This window comes from Cherax quadricarinatus, chromosome 13, assembly GCF_038502225.1.
Source record: "Cherax quadricarinatus isolate ZL_2023a chromosome 13, ASM3850222v1, whole genome shotgun sequence".
Taxonomy (NCBI): domain Eukaryota; kingdom Metazoa; phylum Arthropoda; class Malacostraca; order Decapoda; family Parastacidae; genus Cherax; species Cherax quadricarinatus.
This window is the reverse complement of record NC_091304.1, coordinates 44,896,310-44,916,034: the sequence shown is the minus strand read 5'-3', so window position 1 is coordinate 44,916,034 and position 19,725 is coordinate 44,896,310. Positions and strand designations below refer to the sequence as shown.

At 43.2% G+C, this 19,725-nt stretch overlaps 1 protein-coding gene across 2 annotated transcripts in view; it reads right to left on the bottom strand.

Annotated features, from left to right (window-relative positions):
* Positions 1 to 19,725, bottom strand: part of LOC128688561 (Protein kinase, cGMP-dependent at 21D) — an 885,484-nt gene that overhangs the window by 64,212 nt on the left and 801,547 nt on the right. For both annotated transcript variants that reach the window (XM_053776430.2, XM_053776431.2), the window contains one exon: positions 6,544 to 6,681. In XM_053776430.2, the coding sequence (XP_053632405.2) occupies positions 6,544 to 6,681 (138 nt within the window). The remainder of the gene's footprint in view (positions 1 to 6,543; positions 6,682 to 19,725) is intronic.

Below are 19,725 nucleotides of genomic sequence, written 5' to 3'. Positions count from 1 at the left end.
AACAACAAAAACAGCAGGAGCAACAGAGGCGGCAGCAGCAGCAGCAGCTGTTGCAGCTGCTACCCCTGAAGAGAGGAATTTTCACATGATGAGGACACTGACAAGGCAGCTTAATGAGCACCTTCTTACTCCCTGTTATCAGTGATTCTCCTCACCAGACTAAAGCACCTCAACACCTTGCTTGCTTACTTGCTCTCTCCTTCCTTTCTCTCTCTCTTTCTCTCTGTCACACACACACACACACACACACACACACACACACACACACACACACAAACACCTTGCTCTCTCTCTCTCTCCAGGCCTTGCTAGAAGCGACAGCCTGGATACGGTATTCTTGCTCTTGTTCTGCTCTGCTAGATCTAGTACTCACTCTCCAGCAAACCACCTAGTGGTCCCTCGCTAAGTAAGTAAGTAAGTTTATTCAGGTATACACAAATACAGTTACATAGAATTATCATACATAGCAGCATATGAGTAGAGAACCTAGGATAACCCAAAAAAGTCAGACAGAGTGACTTATTTCCATTGGGGTCCTTTTACCTTATTATTATAATATAAAGGTTATAATATTTTCTTATTATTCTATAATGAAGATAACATCTTATTATCATACTAAAAAGACTATCTACTACACGAGGGTCATTAAGACTATCTACTACACGAGGGTCATTAAGACTATCTACAATACGACGGTCATTACTAGGAATAAGGTAAAATTTACACGTATGTTAGATAAAAAATAGAAAATCATTCCCCTCCCTTTCTGTAGCTACATTCATCAGACACCTTTTGGCACTCTTCTTGAACTGGTTCATGCTATGACTGGCTTTGACATGTGCGGGTAGTCTTCCATTCCTTTATTGCTGTACAATAAAATGTGTTTGAAGCCTGGCCACTGACTGTGGGTACTACAAAGTTGTGCTCTCTCCCCCTAGTACTATGATTGCTTTGGTTCCAAACCTTGACAAAATTGACAGCAAGATATTCTGGACACTGTTTGTGAGCAATTTTATAAACATGATTTAGCTTCAGTTGTTTTACTCTGTCTTCAACATTCAGCATATCCAACTGCTGTAATTCATCCTGGCCTACATGTTCTCTTGGTCCCAGCCCCAGGATGAATCTTACGATTTTGTTCTGGGTGATTTGCAGTCTATCTTTCAGTTTTTTTGTCAAGGCAGAGTACCAAGAAGAGCAAGCGTAATCCATATGGCATTGTATAAGGGCTAGACATAGGGTCCTGCGAGCCTCAGTAGGTAGACACTGTGCTTGTCTATACAGGAACTTCAGTCTGGCATTCGCTTTCTTTACTACACTGTTTCCTATCAATTCTCCTGACATGCATGGGTCAAAGGGGATTCCCAAATATTTTACTGATGAAACCAAAGTGATGGGCTCCCCATTACATTGAACATTAAAGTTATTTACCCTTCTCAGTTTATGTTTCGTGCCAAAGAGAATGGCTTCAGTTTTCCCTAGGTGTAATGATAGTTTGTTGTCTACTAACCATTTGCTGGAGGATTCCAGTTCCAGTGTTAAAACATTAGCAATATCTTGTGGGTCTTTACCTGACACTAACAGAGCACTGTCATCTGCATACAGTAGGAGTTTGCACTTGACACTGATAGGCATATAATTGACATAAAATAAGAATAATAAGGGACCCAGAATACTACCTTGGGGAACTCCACATGTTATCGGCAGGGGTTCTGATTCTGTTTTGTTGATTTTGACTATTTGTCTCCTGTTGCTAAGGTAGGACTTAAACCAGTCTACAGAACCTATACTGATAGCTTGAAGTTTATTACATAATATATTGTGGTTGACAGTATCGAAGGCCTTTTTCAGGTCTAAGGTTACCATACCTATGAGGTTCCCCTTTGACATTTCAGTTCTCAGGTAATCCATCAGATTAATAAGGGAGGTGTCGGTTGAGTAGGATCTTCTAAAGCCCGATTGATAGCTATGGAGAATGTTGTTGTCATTAAGGTACTTAACTACTTGAGAATACACCGCCCTCTCTAGAATTTTAGATATTATACTGAGTATACTAACAGGCCTATAGTTGCTTACATCAGACCTACTATTTTTCTTGAAGATAGGAGTAACTCTGGCCTCCTTGAACCCCTCCGGTACGGTATTAGTGGTGATTGATAGATTTATTATGTGAGCAATAGGGATTGACAGTTCAGAAGCACCATCTTTTAGGAACTTAGACGGGATGTTATCAGGGCCTGTGCTCTTAGTTGGGTTTAACCTGCTTAGTTCTTTTTGAATAAAGTCATGAGATACACTTACTAGTTGACAACTGTTTGGGGTTACCCCTTTATTGGTATAGTATGTTTGAAACTTATCAGAGTTTGTGTTAAAGGTATTTGATGCAGCTGGTAGTTTACTTACTAGTGTTGATGCAACAGATGTGTAGTATGAATTAAAGCAATTTGCCACCTTAGATGTTTCATGGCATACCTCATTATCGATAGTGAGTACTATGTTAGACCTATCTACTGGCTTATGGCTATACCCCAAATGTTTTAGTTGTTGCCAGAGCTTTCTGGGGTTATGCTTATACTCTTCAATTTTTGAGCAGTAGTGCTTTGCTTTTGCTCCTTTTATAAGTCTCTGTACTCTGTTCCTCACCCTTTGGAATTCATTTAGTGCTGCAATATCCTGTCTGTTTGCTTTAAATCTTTTTAGCAGCTGGTCTCTGAATTTCATATTATCTAATATCTCAGTATTCATCCAGGGTTCAGTTCTTCGTTTAATCCTAACCTCTTTAACTGGTGCAATATTATCAAGGATGGTAGTGAACATTGTTTTGAATTTTTCCCAGGCATCGTTTACGTCCGTGCAACTTGTTATCTCTGTCCAGTCACAATTGTGTAGCCTATTTACCAGTGTTTCTTTACTGTAGTTTCTAGTTGACCTCATTTTTATTGTCCTGTGTAGGCCTATCCTATCCCTAGTGATTTTCCTGGTGCAGTAAATGATGAAATGATCACTAAGACCTGTGGTAATGACGCCTGACTGACTAATGTTCTCAGAGCGGTTACAAAGTATGTGGTCAATTAGGGTGGCTGAGAACTGTGTGATCCGGTTGGAGTATTAATTAGTTGAGTGTAACTATTTAATCCTAGAATTTGCTTATACCTTTTGCATAGCCCGTTATTTTGCTGCTGAAAACAGATATTGAAGTCGCCCAGTATTATTGTCTCGCAATTGTTTTCAACTCCGGACAAGACTCTGGAAAAGTCTTCTAAGAACTGGTCCTGGGTAGGAGGGCGGTAACTAGTTCCTACTAAGATGGGTTTGGTCTTAGGAAGCAGCACTTCAAACCATAGAATCTCCAGTTTATTGTTATTTAAATCAGGTCTTGGGTTGTAAGCTAAGTCATTTCTAATATAGGCACATACTCCACCACCCTTTCTGTTCCTATCTAAGCGTTTTATATTGTAACCTTCTATTTTGACCTCGTCGTCAGTCACCGTATCATCCAACCAAGATTCAGAGATGGTTATAACTGCCGCCCTAATTTTGTTAGCTAGAATCCTAATCTCTGCCAATTTAGGAAGAAGTGATCTTGCATTGCCATGAATAAAGTGAAGGCCTGTTTTCATAAAACAATCATAATCATCAATATATGGCAATGGGTCATTTGTATTAAATTTAGGTAAATCAATGTCATCACTGCTAAAGGGTAACTGTGCCAAAGTGCATTTGTTACACACAAAATGAATTCTGGCACCGTTGTTATAATTGTACATACATCCATCATGCACCCACCCCTTACACATTTTACATAAGGTGCCTTTTCTGTTTTTCATGCGTACTTTAGTACAGTGTATGCACCTGTTTGGTAGTGTTTGAGATAATAATGGCTGTATTGTCTCACATTGACCTATGTATGCATTACATATGGAGTTAAGGTTATCATTCCTAGCTACTAGACCGTCATTATCGCCGTCATTTATCTGTCTGTTTTGCCTCTGCACAATAGTTTGAGGTCCTGGATTAATTTGGATATCACCACTTAAGAGCGCTACAATAAGAGCTGTGTGCCACTGTTTTTGTTTGGGTATGCGGTGTTGCCATACCTTGCGGCGATAGTAACATTTACTTTTCTGGTAGGATGGCAACTGTTGGGCTTTTACTGTCCAGGGCGCTGTTACTCCATTCACCTTTTCCAACCCCCATGACTGATTTCTTTCTTCATGGAATTGAAGAAGAAATATAAATATAATTATGGCAGCCTGTACCCCCCTAATGCCTGCCATTTTCACTCTTCGCTCTTTTACTCATATACAATAATATTTATTTCTTTTATCCAGTCCCTAGTACACTTAGTATCTGCTTTAGCAATCACCACTGAATTACTAGTAAAATTTCCTCTTCAAAACTCTCTTCACTGCTTACTTTTCCCTTAACTTCACAAAACCCTTACAGTTAACCCTTTATTACACACTTCCCTTCCCATCTCACTTCACAGTCTGGCTTCCTCAATTAGCTTCTAACTCCTTTCCATTCTGGTAGATCAGAAAGGTTTAATCCATGGTTTTATCCTTCCAAATCCCCCTCAATTCCATTTATCGGGGGTTGTGTGGTGTTGTTGTCTCGTGACCTGTTCTGCTGTCTCAGCCATTTTTAAAACACTGAGGGGAGTAACGCCACCTACAACCTGACTTTCCTTGAGTTTATAGATATATTTGGCGTTTTCTGCTATGATTCTCTCACTGTACACTGGTCAGCTGAATATAGGTCAGCTACTAAAACATTAACCTTGGCTGTTTAACTATTCACTTCTTTCCCACGACTGGCACTGAGGGATATCCGACCTATAACCTTGGAGTTTTGTACTGTTGATCTGACGATGTCTCCTGTGTTTCCCTCTCGTTAGCACTGGTACAGGTGATATGATGGTGGTACAGATATGATGCTACTGTCAACAGATGAACGTCAGTAAAGATGAGAATTTCACTTCGCTAGTTGTACGTCTGGCAATAGCGGCTGTTTGGATGCCGGTCAGCCATGTTTAAATGCTCAATTCTTTCCCTCGTTTGGCACTGAAGAAAAAAAGCCCTACAAACCTGTCATTTCCTTGGAGATTTAGTTGATCAGGTTTTCTGCCATGTTGTCTTCCCGTTAAACACTGGTGCAGTTGATATGGAGGTCAGTTATTTCATTGTAGTGGAAAACGTCTCATGTCTGGTTCACGTCTGGCAGCAGGTCTGGTACTTGAATGCCGGTCCCTCTTTTGTCATATTTAGTCCATTTCGTTGTCGTCACCGTCAGTTTTTATGTCACTATAGGTTCCTTGCATGTTGTTGCAGCAGTACTTGCAAATTTGGCCATCACTGGAGTTCGGATAGGCCCAGGGGACGGCAAAATATAGGAGCAGCCTTGTTGCTGCTTGCTGCGGCTGCTGCTGCTCTCCCCTCGACCCCTTTCTCTCTCTCTCTCTCTCTCTCTCAGTGACTGACGTATTTTTTCCTTCTCCAAAGGTTTTTGTACAAAGAACAGAAAGAATCTGAAGTAAAGTGAGGTCAATAATGGACATAAAGTTAGGAATCCTTAACCTGTAAATAGCTTGTCAATAAAGCTAGGGATCCTTAACCTTGTCAAACCCTGTGTAAAGAGAGAGAGAGAGAGAGAGAGATAGAGAGAGAGAGAGAGAGAGAGAGAGAGAGAGAGAGAGAGACACTACTTGTTATTACCCATTTGTAGATACAGAAGATCAATGTTCGTGGTTTCCTGTCTTAATTACCACTTAACTCTCCTTGAGTGTTCCATCCCCCAGAGCGATAACTCACGTGTATCTCTGTGTTAAAGTCAAAAAATGCAGCAGATGTGAAGACACTTGCACCTGTGTCTCGCTCTTCCTGAGAATCACACCTGTCCTTCAGCTCTGCTCAGACAGCCTAGCAACTGAGATGCTTGTACAGGTGTACACAATGACCGTACCGTTGACGCTGGTAGTTCTGGTACAGTTGTACAGGATGGCCTTACCTTTGACGCTGGTAGTTCTGGTACAGTTGTACAGGATGGCCTTACCTTTGACGCTGGTAGTTCTGATACAGTTGTACAGGATGGCCTTACCTTTGACGCTGGTAGTTCTGATACAGTTGTACAGGATGGCCTTACCTTTGACGCTGGTAGTTCTGGTACAGTTGTACAGGATGGCCTTACCTTTGACGCTGGTAGTTCTGGTACAGTTGTACAGGATGGCCTTACCTTTGACGCTGGTAGTTCTGATACAGTTGTACAGGATGGCCTTACCTTTGACGCTGGTAGTTCTGGTACAGTTGTACAGGATGGCCTTACCTTTGACGCTGGTAGTTCTGGTACAGTTGTACAGGATGGCCTTACCTTTGACGCTGGTAGTTCTGGTACAGTTGTACAGGATGGCCTTACCTTTGACGCTGGTAGTTCTGGTACAGTTGTAGAGGATGACCTTACTTTTCATGCTGGTAGTTCTGGTACAGTTACACATGATGCCCTTACCTTTCATGCTGGTAATGGTATTGTTGTACAGGATGACCTTACCTTTGATGCTGGCAGTTCTGGTACAGTTGTACAGGATGGCGAGCTCCCCGAATGCCTTGCCAGAGGACATCCTGCCCAGGACTTCTCCATCCTTCATCACCTCCAGCTCCCCCACCGCTGACACATACAAGTGGGAACCTGACAATGAAGATACATGTATTACTGTAGTAATCTGTGGAGGTTGTGTAGGGGTCGTGGTTGTGTGGGGGGTTGTGGTTGTGGGGGGTTGTGGTTGTGTGGGGTCGTGGTTGTGTAGGGGTCTGGTTGTGTGGGGGGGTCGTGATTTTGTGGAGAGGCGTGGTTGTGTGAGGGTCGTGGTTGTATGGTGGGTCGTGTGGGGGGTCGTGGTTTTGTGTGGGGGTCGTGGTTGTGTGTGGGGGTCGTGGTTGTGTGTGGGGGTCGTGGTTGTGTGATGGGGACGTGGTTGTGTGTGGGGGTCGTGGTTGTGTGAGGGGGGTCGTGGTTGTGTGAGGGGGTCGTGGTTGTGTGTGGGGGTCGTGGCTATGTGTGGGGGTCGTGGTTGTGTGTGGGGTCGTGGTTGGGTGTGAGGGGGACGTGGTTGTGTGTGGGGGTCGTGGTTGTGTAGGGGTCGTGGTTGTGTGGGAGGTCATGGTTATGTGGGGGTCGTGGTTGTGTAGGAGGTCGTGGTTGTGTGGGGGTCGTGGTTGTGTGGGGGATGGTAAGTGTGTTGGGGTGGTGATGGTAGTGTGTAGTAGGGGTAATCACAGTGTGGGGGAGGTGACAGTGTAGCAGCGTAGTATAAACCTTAGTAATAGATACCGACAAGTTAGCTTAGAAAAACACGTGAGCAAACACTAGGACATATTAGAAAACGCTTCGGTCCTGGGACCTTGATCAAGGTCCCGGGACCAAAACGTTTTCTAATGTCCTAGTGTTTGCTCACGTGTTTTTCTTAACAAGTGTGGCAGTGTGTAGCATGACAGAGGAAGAACGACATATTAGCATGATGAGAAAATTCTCAAGAGGTTTATCAATAATGAGGAAAATACAGCAAGATGAAGGAGTAACTGAAAACAGGAGAGACCAAACCTAAGTGGTCAACATTCTCTCAGATTTGGCATAAGGAGGAATCGCTAGAACAAGAATAACACAGGAAAGTTACAAAGACACATCAGATAAAACATGTAGTGGAGGAGTGTTGAAGTGTGTTTACAAACGCTGTTGCAACAACGACTGGCGGCAACAGCAAATATTCTTTTATAGTAACAGGGAAATAACGTCTTTACAATAGTTTCTTCCAGAAAACGAGCACAGGATAAATATTACCCAAACCAAAATAAATTGGATAAAAGGGAATTTTTGAAGCACATTAGTAAAGGTTGTGTATATAAACTTAGAAATAACTATGTAAAAAAAGACAATCTAGAGTTGCTGTGATGACATGGAGTTGCTCAGTGGTGACGTGGAGTTGCTGGTGTGAAGACGTACTGTGTGAGATCTCTGTGAAACTGAATCAACAAAGCCCTCTATCGAGCAACTTTACCAGCATCTTAATTAAGGAGGAGCTGAGAGTGACAGGCCCGAGATTCGGCGATGACTGAGAAAATCAAGAGGATTCGTAGAAATTCTCCTGTTGTGAATCCTCAGGTCAAGAAAGGAAGCTGGAGAGTGGCCGGGAAGGAAGGTACAAAGCGGAAGATCAAGAGCACGGATGGAGAGGTAGAAACGATGAAGAGCCAGGAGACTGATGTGGAAACTTTGAACCCAGTCTCCATGCTATCTGACGAACTTAAGACGACTATTGGGAGCATTGTGATGAAGAACAAGGAAGGTAAGAACATTGTACTTGTTGGGGACAATCAGATTAGGTACATGGATAGGGCCTTCTGCTTGAAGGATAGGAGTAGGAGACAGAGGGTTTGTTTTCCTGGGGCCAGTGCTGAAGGCAATGATGTAAACAAGTTTAGAAGTGAGGATTTAGTTAGAAGGTATAAGACAGCAATAGACATGATTAGGAAGAAGGGAGGGAGCCCTGTTAAATGCAGCATTTTTCCAAGAAGGGGTGTTGAAAATGAATGCCTGTCCAGAGAAATTGGTTTAAATTGTTGGCGATAATGCAGTACCATTCATTGGCAACTGGGACCACTTCTGTGGCAGAACCCCATCCCTGGCATGCCAGGGATGGGGCTCATTTATTCAAGGCAGGTATGGGTTTTCTCGCTAGTTCAGCTGAGGGTATTATTAGGCCTTTAAACTAGGATTAGTTAAAGGTAATGGTATAGGAATGGAAAATAAGAATCTTAAGAATAACAATTATAACAAAATGCTTCCGAGACCAGAGTGGCAATTTCCAACTAATTTTAGGTCACTGATAATGAATATCATGGTTAAAATTGTTAGCTCTACTTTTCAATATACACCTACGTGTCGCAACAGGCTCCAACAGGCTTGCGGCAGTGTGTTTCTTACCACACTCACAGTCTCACACTGACCTTCATTATTGTTCCAGTACTCATAGAAGTTTGTGCTGTGTAAGTTTATATTTTGAGGTGAAAGGTAGGGGATTTTCTTTGCCAAACACTTTGGTGATGGGCTTACAGGGCGGATACACCAAGTACTACTACTGCTTTCTATGTGAATGGGACAGCCGTGCAAGAGGTTCCCACTACATCAGGAGAGACTGGCCACCTCGTCAATCATTGGAGCCTGGGATGAAAAATGTTCAACATCCACCTCTTATTGAACCAAACAAAATTTTACTACCACCACTACACATAAAACTGCGGCTCATGAAAAACTTTGTAAAAGCTATGGGCAAATCCGGTCAGGGATTCAAGTATTTAACATCAAAATTCCCCTTACTGAGCGACGCTGGGAGAGGGAGTCTTCAATGGTCCTCAGATTCGAGAGCTTCTTAAAGATGGTGACTTTGAATCAGACCTTCATGGGGAGGAGAAATCTGTTTGGGAAGTATTCGAGTTAGTGGCGAAGGTATTTCTCCTAAACAGAAGCAAAGGCAACTATGAAGAATTGGTGGAAAACCTCATCAAGGCTTACAAGAACATGGGATATAACATGTCACTTAAAATCCACTTTCTGGATTCACATTTAGACTTCTTTCATCGAACTGTTGGGCAGTTAGTGGCGAACATGGTGAAAGGTTTCACCAAGATATTTCAACCATGATAAAATGGTACCAGGGCAAATGGGACACAAGAACACTTGCAGACTATTGCTGGACATTGGCAAGAGATGATTCTTCAGGCCACTATAAGCGTCAAGCAAAAAGGCAGAAAGTAGGTACGGATTAGAGTTTAAAACATACTGACACATATTGTACGTTATAATAAAATAATCAAATATTACATGTCTCGTATCTTTAAACCTATAAGCCAATAAGCATTTTTCAAGGTAATATTTGAATTCAGGACATGAAAATACATAAGAATTAACTAATCTCATTTAAGAAGGCCACAACTTTTCAAAAATTGTTAACCAGTGAATTATCAAGTAACACTGGGTAATGATAATAACAAATTGTGAAAAAGAAAAGTTGAACAGGAAAAACGTGCAGAAGAAAAAACTTAATAATATATTTTATACTAAGAGTCGAAGTGCCAGAAATAAAATTAATGAATTACATTTGGTAGCGGGTATAAAAATAGTGAGATAGATTAGTCACTGGATTTGTTTGGGTAGAATTTCTAGAAAGTCGAAAAAAAAATAATTTTAGGTGTAATATATCGTCCTCCTGGCTTAGGAAACTAAATGTACAGAAGGAGACTTCTTCTGGACGAAATTGTTAGGGCTTCTAGACACGATAATGTAGTAATAGTGGGGGATTTTAACTTTAGCATAATTAAATGGACTTCCTTAACCGGTAATCTGGAGTTCAGTGACTTTCTGAAAGTAGTTCAGGACTGCTTTCTGAAACAATGTGTAACTGAGCCTACCAGAGGTAATAATTTGCTCTACCTACTCTTGTCAAATAAAAAAAAAATCGTAAATAATCTGGAGATTAATGGTGTGATCACAAATCAAACCACTAATATTACCTGGAAGTACGAGAATAATGATATTATGATAATAGACCCCTATTTTCCTTCTGACGATTATAATGGACTTAAGGAACACCTCTCTAATCTCAGATGAGCTAATCCATTTTTTTGATGATGATCATACTACTATAACGAAGGGATCTGCATTTATGATTTTTTTCTTAATAATGTACAACGTGCTCGGAGTATATATATTTCCCAGAGACAAATTAGGTCAAATAAGAATGACCCTAGATAGATTAACAATAGACTAAAGCATCTATTGGGAGAGAAAAAAATTAATTTATAAACACATCAAACCTTAACTTTATTGATCAATACGTTCATTTTAAAAGAGAAGTAAAAAAGGGGGATTAGAAAGGCTAAATGCGACTATAAAATAAAAGCTGCAAATAAAACAAAGGCGAATCCGAAAGGGTTCTTTCAAGTGTATAGGACAAAAGTCAGAGAAACAGTGGGACCGCTGAGAACTGGGGACGGACAGCTGACTGGGGACGGACAACTGACTGATAATGAGCAGAAAATGTGTTCTATATTTAATGGATATTACTTGTCAGTTTTTACAGAAGACAAATGATATCCTAGCAATTAACAGTTATTCAGTTCCTGAAGAAAACAAATGGTTATCAATCAGAGATAAAATGAAACAAAATAAATCCCCTGGATCCGACGAATTATTTGAAGATGAAGGGGAACTGAAGAATAGAGAGTAGGAAAGATGTGAGGGGGTTACTGAAGAATAGATAGTAGGAAAGATGTGAGGGGGTACTGAAGAATAGAGAGTAGGAAAGATGTGAGGGGGTACTGAAGAATAGAGAGTAGGAAAGATGTGAGGGGGGTACTGAAGAATAGAGAGTAGGAAAGATGTGAGGGGGGTACTGAAGAATAGAGAGTACGAAAGATGTGAGGGGGGTGCTGAAGAATAGAGAGTAGGAAAGATGTGAGGGGGGTACTGAAGAATAGAGAGTAGGAAAGATGTGAGGGGGGTACTGAAGAATAGAGAGTAGGAAAGATGTGAGGGGGGTACTGAAGAATAGAGAGTAGGAAAGATGTGAGGGGGGGTGCTGAAGAATAGAGAGTAGGAAAGATGTGAGGGGGTACTGAAGAATAGAGAGTAGGAAAGATGTGAGGGGGGTACTGAAGAATAGAGAGTAGGAAAGATGTGAGGGGGGTACTGAAGAATAGAGAGTAGGAAAGATGTGAGGGGGGGTGCTGAAGAATAGAGAGTAGGAACGATGTGAGGGGGGTACTGAAGAATAGAGAGTAGGAAAGATGTGAGGGGGGTACTGAAGAATAGAGAGTAGGAAAGATGAGAGGGGGGTACTGAAGAATAGATAGTAGAAAAGATGTGAGGGGGTACTGAAGAATAGAGAGTAGGAAAGATGTGAGGGGGTACTGAAGAATAGAGAGTAGGAAAGATGTGAGGGGGTACTGAAGAATAGAGAGTAGGAAAGATGTGAGGGGGGTACTGGAGAATAGAGAGTAGGAAAGATGTGAGGGGGTACTGAAGAATAGAGAGTAGGAAAGATGTGAGGGGGGTACTGAAGAATAGAGAGTAGGAAAGATGTGAGGGGGGTACTGAAGAATAGAGAGTAGGAAAGATGTGAGGAGGTACTGAAGAATATAGAGTAGGAAAGATGTGAGGAGGTACTGAAGAATAGAGAGTAGGAAAGATGTGAGGGGGTACTGAAGATTAGAGAGTAGGAAAGATGTGAGGGGGTACTGAAGAATAGAGAGTAGGAAAGATGTGAGGGAGTACTGAAGAATAGAGAGTAGGAAAGCTGTGAGGGGGGGTACTGAAGAATAGAGACTAGGAAAGATGTGAGCGGGAACTGAAGAATAGAGAGTAGGAAAGATGTGACTGGGGTACTGAAGAATAGAGAGGAGGAAAGATGTGAGGGGGGTGCTGAAGAATAGGGAGTAGGAAAGATGTGAGGGGGGTACTGAAGAATAGGGAGTAGGAAAGATGTGAGGGGGGTACTGAAGAATAGAGAGTAGGAAAGATGTGAGGGGGTACTGAAGAATAGAGAGTAGGAAAGATGTGAGGGGGTGCTGAAGAATAGAGAGTAGGAAAGATGTGAGGGGGGTGCTGAAGAATAGAGAGTAGGAAAGATGTGAGGGGGGTACTGAAGAATAGAGAGTAGGAAAGATGTGAGGGGGGTGCTGAAGAAGAGAGTAGGTAAGATGTGAGGGGGGTACTGAAGAATAGAGAGTAGGAAAGATGTGAGGGGGGTACTGAAGAATAGAGAGTAGGAAAGATGTGAGGGGGGTACTGAAGAATAGAGAGTAGGAAAGATGTGAGGGGGGTACTGAAGAATAGAGAGTAGGAAAGATGTGAGGGGGTACTGAAGAATAGAGAGTAGGAAAGATGTGAGGGGGGTACTGAAGAATAGAGAGTAGGAAAGTTGTGAGGGGGCGGGTGCTGAAGAATAGAGTAGGAAAGATGTGAGGGGGGTGCTGAAGAATAGAGAGTAGGAAAGATGTGAGGGGGGTACTGAAGAATAGAGAGTAGGAAAGATGTGAGGGGGTTGCTGAAGAATAGAGAGTAGGAAAGATGTGAGGGGGGTACTGAAGAATACAGAATAGGAAAGATGTGAGGGGGGGTGCTGAAGAATAGAGTAGGATAGATGTGAGGGGGGGTGCTGAAGAATAGAGAGTAGGAAAGATGTGAGGGGGGAACTGAAGAATAGAGAGTAGGAAAGATGTGAGGGGGGTACTGAAGAATAGAGAGTAGGAAAGATGTGAGGGGGGGTGCTGAAGAATAGAGTAGGAAAGATGTGAGGGGGGGTGCTGAAGAATAGAGAGTAGGAAAGATGTGAGGGGGGAACTGAAGAATAGAGAGTAGGAAAGATGTGAGGGGGTACTGAAGAATAGAGAGTAGGAAAGATGTGAGGAGGGGGTACTGAAGAATAGAGAGTAGGAAAGTTGTGCGGAGGTGGTTCTGAAGAAGAGAGAGTAGGAAAGATGTGAGGAGGGGGTACTGAAGAATAGATAGTAGGAAAGATGTGAGGGGGGGTACTGAAGAATAGAGAGTAGGAAAGATGTGAGGGGGGAATTGAAGAATAGAGAGTAGGAAAGATGTGAGGAGGGGGTACTGAAGAATAGAGAGTAGGAAAGATGTGAGGAGGGGGTACTGAAGAATAGATAGTAGGAAAGATGTGAGGGGGGTACTGAAGAATAGAGAGTAGGAAAGATGTGAGGGGGGTACTGAAGAATACAGAATAGGAAAGATGTGAGGAGGGGTATTGAAGAATAGAGAGTAGGAAAGATGTGAGGGGGTACTGAAGAATAGAGAGTAGGAAAGATGTGAGGAGGGGGTACTGAAGAATAGAGAATAGGAAAGATGTGAGGAGGGGTATTGAAGAATAGAGAGTAGGAAAGATGTGAGGGGGTACTGAAGAATAGAGAGTAGGAAAGATGTGAGGAGGGGGTACTGAAGAATAGAGAGTAGGAAAGATGTGAGGAGGGGGTACTGAAGAATAGAGAGTAGGAAAGATGTGAGGGGGTTACTGAAGAATAGAGAGTAGGAAAAATGTGAGGAGGGGGTACTGAAGAATAGAGAGTAGGAAAAATGTGAGGAGGGGGTACTGAAGAATAGAGTGTAGGAAAGATGTGAGGAGGGGGTACTGAAGAATAGAGAGTAGGAAAGATGTGAGGAGGGGGTACTGAAGAATAGAGAGTAGGAAAGATGTGAGGGGGGTACTGAAGAATAGAGAATAGGAAAGATGTGAGGAGGGGTATTGAAGAATAGAGAGTAGGAAAGATGTGAGGGGGTACTGAAGAATAGAGAGTAGGAAAGATGTGAGGAGGGGGTACTGAAGAATAGAGAATAGGAAAGATGTGAGGAGGGGTATTGAAGAATAGAGAGTAGGAAAGATGTGAGGGGGTACTGAAGAATAGAGAGTAGGAAAGATGTGAGGAGGGGGTACTGAAGAATAGAGAGTAGGAAAGATGTGAGGAGGGGGTACTGAAGAATAGAGAGTAGGAAAGATGTGAGGGGGTTACTGAAGAATAGAGAGTAGGAAAAATGTGAGGAGGGGGTACTGAAGAATAGAGAGTAGGAAAAATGTGAGGAGGGGGTACTGAAGAATAGAGTGTAGGAAAGATGTGAGGAGGGGGTACTGAAGAATAGAGAGTAGGAAAGATGTGAGGAGGGGGTACTGAAGAATAGAGAGTAGGAAAGATGTGAGGAGGGGGTACTGAAGAATAGAGAGTAGGAAAGATGTGAGGGGGGATGCTGAAGAATAGAGAGTAGGAAAGATGTGAGGGGGGATGCTGAAGAATAGAGAGTAGGAAAGATGTGAGGGGGGTACTTAAGAATAGAGAGTAGGAAAGATGTGAGGGGGGATGCTGAAGAATAGAGAGTAGGAAAGATGTGAGGGGGGGTGCTGAAGAATAGAGAGTAGGAAAGATGTTAGGGGGTGCTTAAGAATAGAGAGTAGGAAAGATGTGAGGGGATTGCTGAAGAATAGAGAGTAGGAAAGATGTGAGGGAGGAACTGACGAAAAGAGTAGGAAAGATGTGAGGGGGGAACTGAAGAAAAGAGAGTAGGAAAGATGTGAGGGGGTACTGAAGAATAGAGAGTAGGAAAGATGTGAGGGGGGTGCTGAAGAATAGAGAGTAGGAAAGATGTGAGGGGATGTACTGAAGAATAGAGAGTAGGAAAGATGTGAGGGGGATGCTGAAGAATAGAGAGTAGGAAAGATGTGAGGGGGGTACTGAAGAATAGAGAGTAGGAAAGATTTGAGGGGGGTGCTGAAGAATAGAGAGTAGGAAAGATGAGAGGGGGGAACTGAAGAATAGAGGGTAGGAAAGATGTGAGGAGGGGGGGTACTGAAGAATAGAGAGTAGGAAAGATGTGAGGGGGGTACTGAAGAATAGAGGGTAGGAAAGATGTGAGAATGGGGGTACTGAAGAATAGAGAGTAGGAAAGATGTGAGGGGGGTACAGAAGAATAGAGAGTAGGAAAGATGTGAGGAGGGGGTACTGAAGAATAGAGAGTAGGAAAGATGTGAGGGGGGGTACAGAAGAATAGAGAGTAGGAAAGATGTGAGGAGGGGGGGTACTGAAGAATAGAGAGTAGGAAAGATGTGAGGCGGGTACTGAAGAATAGAGGGTAGGAAAGATGTGAGGGGGGTACTGAAGAATAGAGAGCAGGAAAGATGTGAGGGGGTACTGAATAATAGAGAGTAGGAAAGATGTGAGGGGGTACTGAAGAATAGAGAGTAGGAAAGATGTGAGGGGGGTACTGAAGAACAGAGAGTAGGAAAGATGTGAGGGGGGTACTGAAGAATAGAAAGTATGAAAGATGTGAGAATGGGGGTACTGAAGAACAGAGAGTAGGAAAGATGTGAGGAGGGGGGTACTGAAGAATAGAGAGTAGGAAAGATGTGAGGAGGGGGGTACTGAAGAATAGAGAGTAGGAAAGATGTGAGGGGGGTACTGAAGAATAGATAGTAGGAAAGATGTGAGGGGGGTACTGAAGAATAGAGAGTAGGAAAGTTGTGAGGGGGGAACTGAAGAATAGAGAGTAGGAAAGATGTGAGGGGGGTACTGAAGAATAGAGAGTAGGAAAGATGTGAGGAGGGGGGTACTGAAGAATAGAGAGTAGGAAAGATGTGAGGAGGGGGGTACTGAAGAATAGAGAGTAGGAAAGATGTGAGGGGGGTACTGAAGAATAGATAGAACATAAGAACATAAGAACGAAGGAACACTGCAGAAGGCCTACTGGCCCATGCGAGGCAGGTCCAAGTCTCCTACCGGCTTAAGCCAATGCACCCAACCTAGTCAGGTCAGGTCACATTGACTTAAGGGAGGAACACGGCAACCGACCTGGTAGCACAAGCTATCAGGTCTAACTCACACCCACCCACATCCACTCATGTATTTATCCAACCTATTTTTAAAGCTACACAACGTTCTGGCCTCTATAACGGTACTTGGGAGTTTGTTCCACTCATCCACAACTCTATTACCAAACCAGTACTTTCCTATATCCTTCCTGAATCTGAATTTTTCCAACTTAAAACCATTGCTGCGAGTCCTGTCTAGGCTAGATATTTTCAGCACACTATTTACATCCCCTTTATTTATTCCTGTCTTCCATTTATACACCTCAATCATATCCCCCCTAATTCTTCGTCTTTCTAGAGAGTGCAGTAGGAAAGATGTGAGGGGGGTACTGAAGAATAGAGAGTAGGAAAGTTGTGAGGGGGGAACTGAAGAATAGAGAGTAGGAAAGATGTGAGGGGGGGTGCTGAAGAATAGAGAGTAGGAAAGATGTTAGGGGGTGCTTAAGAATAGATAGTAGGAAAGATGTGAGGGGATTGCTGAAGAATAGAGAGTAGGAAAGATGTGAGGGAGGAACTGACGAAAAGAGTAGGAAAGATGTGAGGGGGGAACTGAAGAAAAGAGAGTAGGAAAGATGTGAGGGGGTACTGAAGAATAGAGAGTAGGAAAGATGTGAGGGGGGTGCTGAAGAATAGAGAGTAGGAAAGATGTGAGGGGATGTACTGAAGAATAGAGAGTAGGAAAGATGTGAGGGGGGATGCTGAAGAATAGAGAGTAGGAAAGATGTGAGGGGGTGCTGAAGAATAGAGAGTAGGAAAGATTTGAGGGGGGTGCTGAAGAATAGAGAGTAGGAAAGATGAGAGGGGGGAACTGAAGAATAGAGGGTAGGAAAGATGTGAGGAGGGTGCTGAAGAATAGAGAGTAGGAAAGATGTGAGGGGGGTACTGAAGAATAGAGAGTAGGAAAGATGTGAGGGGGGTACTGAAGAATAGAGAGTAGGAAAGATGTGAGGGGGGTACTGAAGAATAGAGGGTAGGAAAGATGTGAGAATGGGGGTACTGAAGAATAGAGAGTAGGAAAGATGTGAGGGGGGTACTGAAGAATAGAGGGTAGGAAAGATGTGAGAATGGGGGTACTGAAGAATAGAGAGTAGGAAAGATGTGAGGGGGGTACAGAAGAATAGAGAGTAGGAAAGATGTGAGGAGGGGGTACTGAAGAATAGAGAGTAGGAAAGATGTGAGGGGGGTACAGAAGAATAGAGAGTAGGAAAGATGTGATGAGGGGGGGTACTGAAGAATACAGAGTAGGAAAGATGTGAGGCGGGTACTGAAGAATAGAGGGTAGGAAAGATGTGAGGGGGGTACTGAAGAATAGAGAGCAGGAAAGATGTGAGGGGTACTGAAGAATAGAGAGTAGGAAAGATGTGAGGGGGGTACTGAATAATAGAGAGTAGGAAAGATGTGAGGGGTACTGAAGAATAGAGAGTAGGAAAGATGTGAGGGGGGTACTGAAGAACAGAGAGTAGGAAAGATGTGAGGGGGGTACTGAAGAATAGAGAGTAGGAAAGATGTGAGGGGGGTACTGAAGAACAGAGAGTAGGAAAGATGTGAGGGGGGAACTGAAGAATAGAGAGTAGGAAAGATGTGAGGGGGGTACTGAAGAATAGAGAGTAGGAAAGATGTGAGGGGTACTGAAGAATAGAGAGTAGGAAAGATGTGAGGGGGGTACTGAATAATAGAGAGTAGGAAAGATGTGAGGGGTACTGAAGAATAGAGAGTAGGAAAGATGTGAGGGGGGTACTGAAGAACAGAGAGTAGGAAAGATGTGAGGGGGGTACTGAAGAATAGAAAGTAGGAAAGATGTGAGGGGGTACTGAAGAATAGAGAGTAGGAAAGATGTGAGGAGGGGGGTACTGAAGAATAGAGAGTAGGAAAGATGTGAGGAGGGGGGTACTGAAGAATAGAGAGTAGGAAAGATGTGAGGAGTGGGGTACTGAAGAATAGAGAGTAGGAAAGATGTGAGGGGGGTACTGAAGAATAGAGAGTAGGAAAGATGTGAGGAGGGGGGTACTGAAGAATAGAGAGTAGGAAAGATGTGAGGAGGGGGGTACTGAAGAATAGAGAGTAGGAAAGATGTGAGGAGTGGGGTACTGAAGAATAGAGAGTAGGAAAGATGTGAGGGGGGTACTGAAGAATAGAGAGTAGGAAAGTTGTGAGGGGGGAACTGAAGAATAGAGAGTAGGAAAGATGTGAGGGGGGTACTGAAGAATAGAGAGTAGGAAAGATGTGAGGGGGGTACTGAAGAACAGAGAGTAGGAAAGATGTGGGGGGGTACTGAAGAATAGAGAGTAGGAAAGATGTGAGGGGGGTACTGAAGAATAGAGAGTAGGAAAGTTGTGAGGGGGGAACTGAAGAATAGAGAGTAGGAAAGTTGTGAGGGGGGAACTGAAGAATAGAGAGTAGGAAAGATGTGAGGGGGGAACTGAAGAATAGAGAGTAGGAAAGATGTGAGGGGGGTACTGAAGAATAGAGAGTAGGAAAGATGTCAGGAGGGGGGTACTGAAGAATAGATAGTAGGAAAGATGTGAGGGGGGAACTGAAGAATAGAGAGTAGGAAAGTTGTGAGGGGGTACTGAAGAATAGAGAGTAGGAAAGATGTGGGGGGGTACTGAAGAATAGAGAGTAGGAAAGTTGTGAGGGGGGAACTGAAGAATAGAGAGTAGGAAATATGTGGGGGGGTACTGAAGAATAGAGAGTAGGAAAGATGTGGGGGGGTACTGAAGAATAGATAGTAGGAAAGATGTGAGGGGGGAACTGAAGAATAGAGAGTAGGAAAGATGTGGGGGGTACTGAAGAATAGAGAGTATGAAAGATGTGAGGGGGTACTGAAGAATAGAGAGTAGGAAAGATGTGAGGGGGGAACTGAAGAATAGAGAGTAGGAAAGTTGTGAGGGGGGTACTGAAGAATATAAAGATGTGAGGGGGGATACTGAAGAATAGAGAGTAGGAAAGATGTGAGGGGGCTACTGAAGAATAGAGAGTAGGAAAGATGTGAGGGGGGGGTACCGAAGAATAGAGAGTAGGAAAGATGTGAGGGGGTACTGAAGAATAGAGAGTAGGAAAGATGTGACGAGGGGGGTACTGAAGAATAGAGAGTAGGAAAGATGTGAGGGGGGTACTGAAGAATATAAAGATGTGAGGGGGGATACTGAAGAATAGAGAGTAGGAAAGATGTGAGGGGGGCTACTGAAGAATAGAGAGTAGGAAAGATGTGAGGGGGGTACTGAAGAATAGAGAGTAGGAAAGATGTGAGGGGGTACTGAAGAATAGAGAGTAGGAAAGATGTGAGGGGGGGTACTGAAAAATAGAGAGTA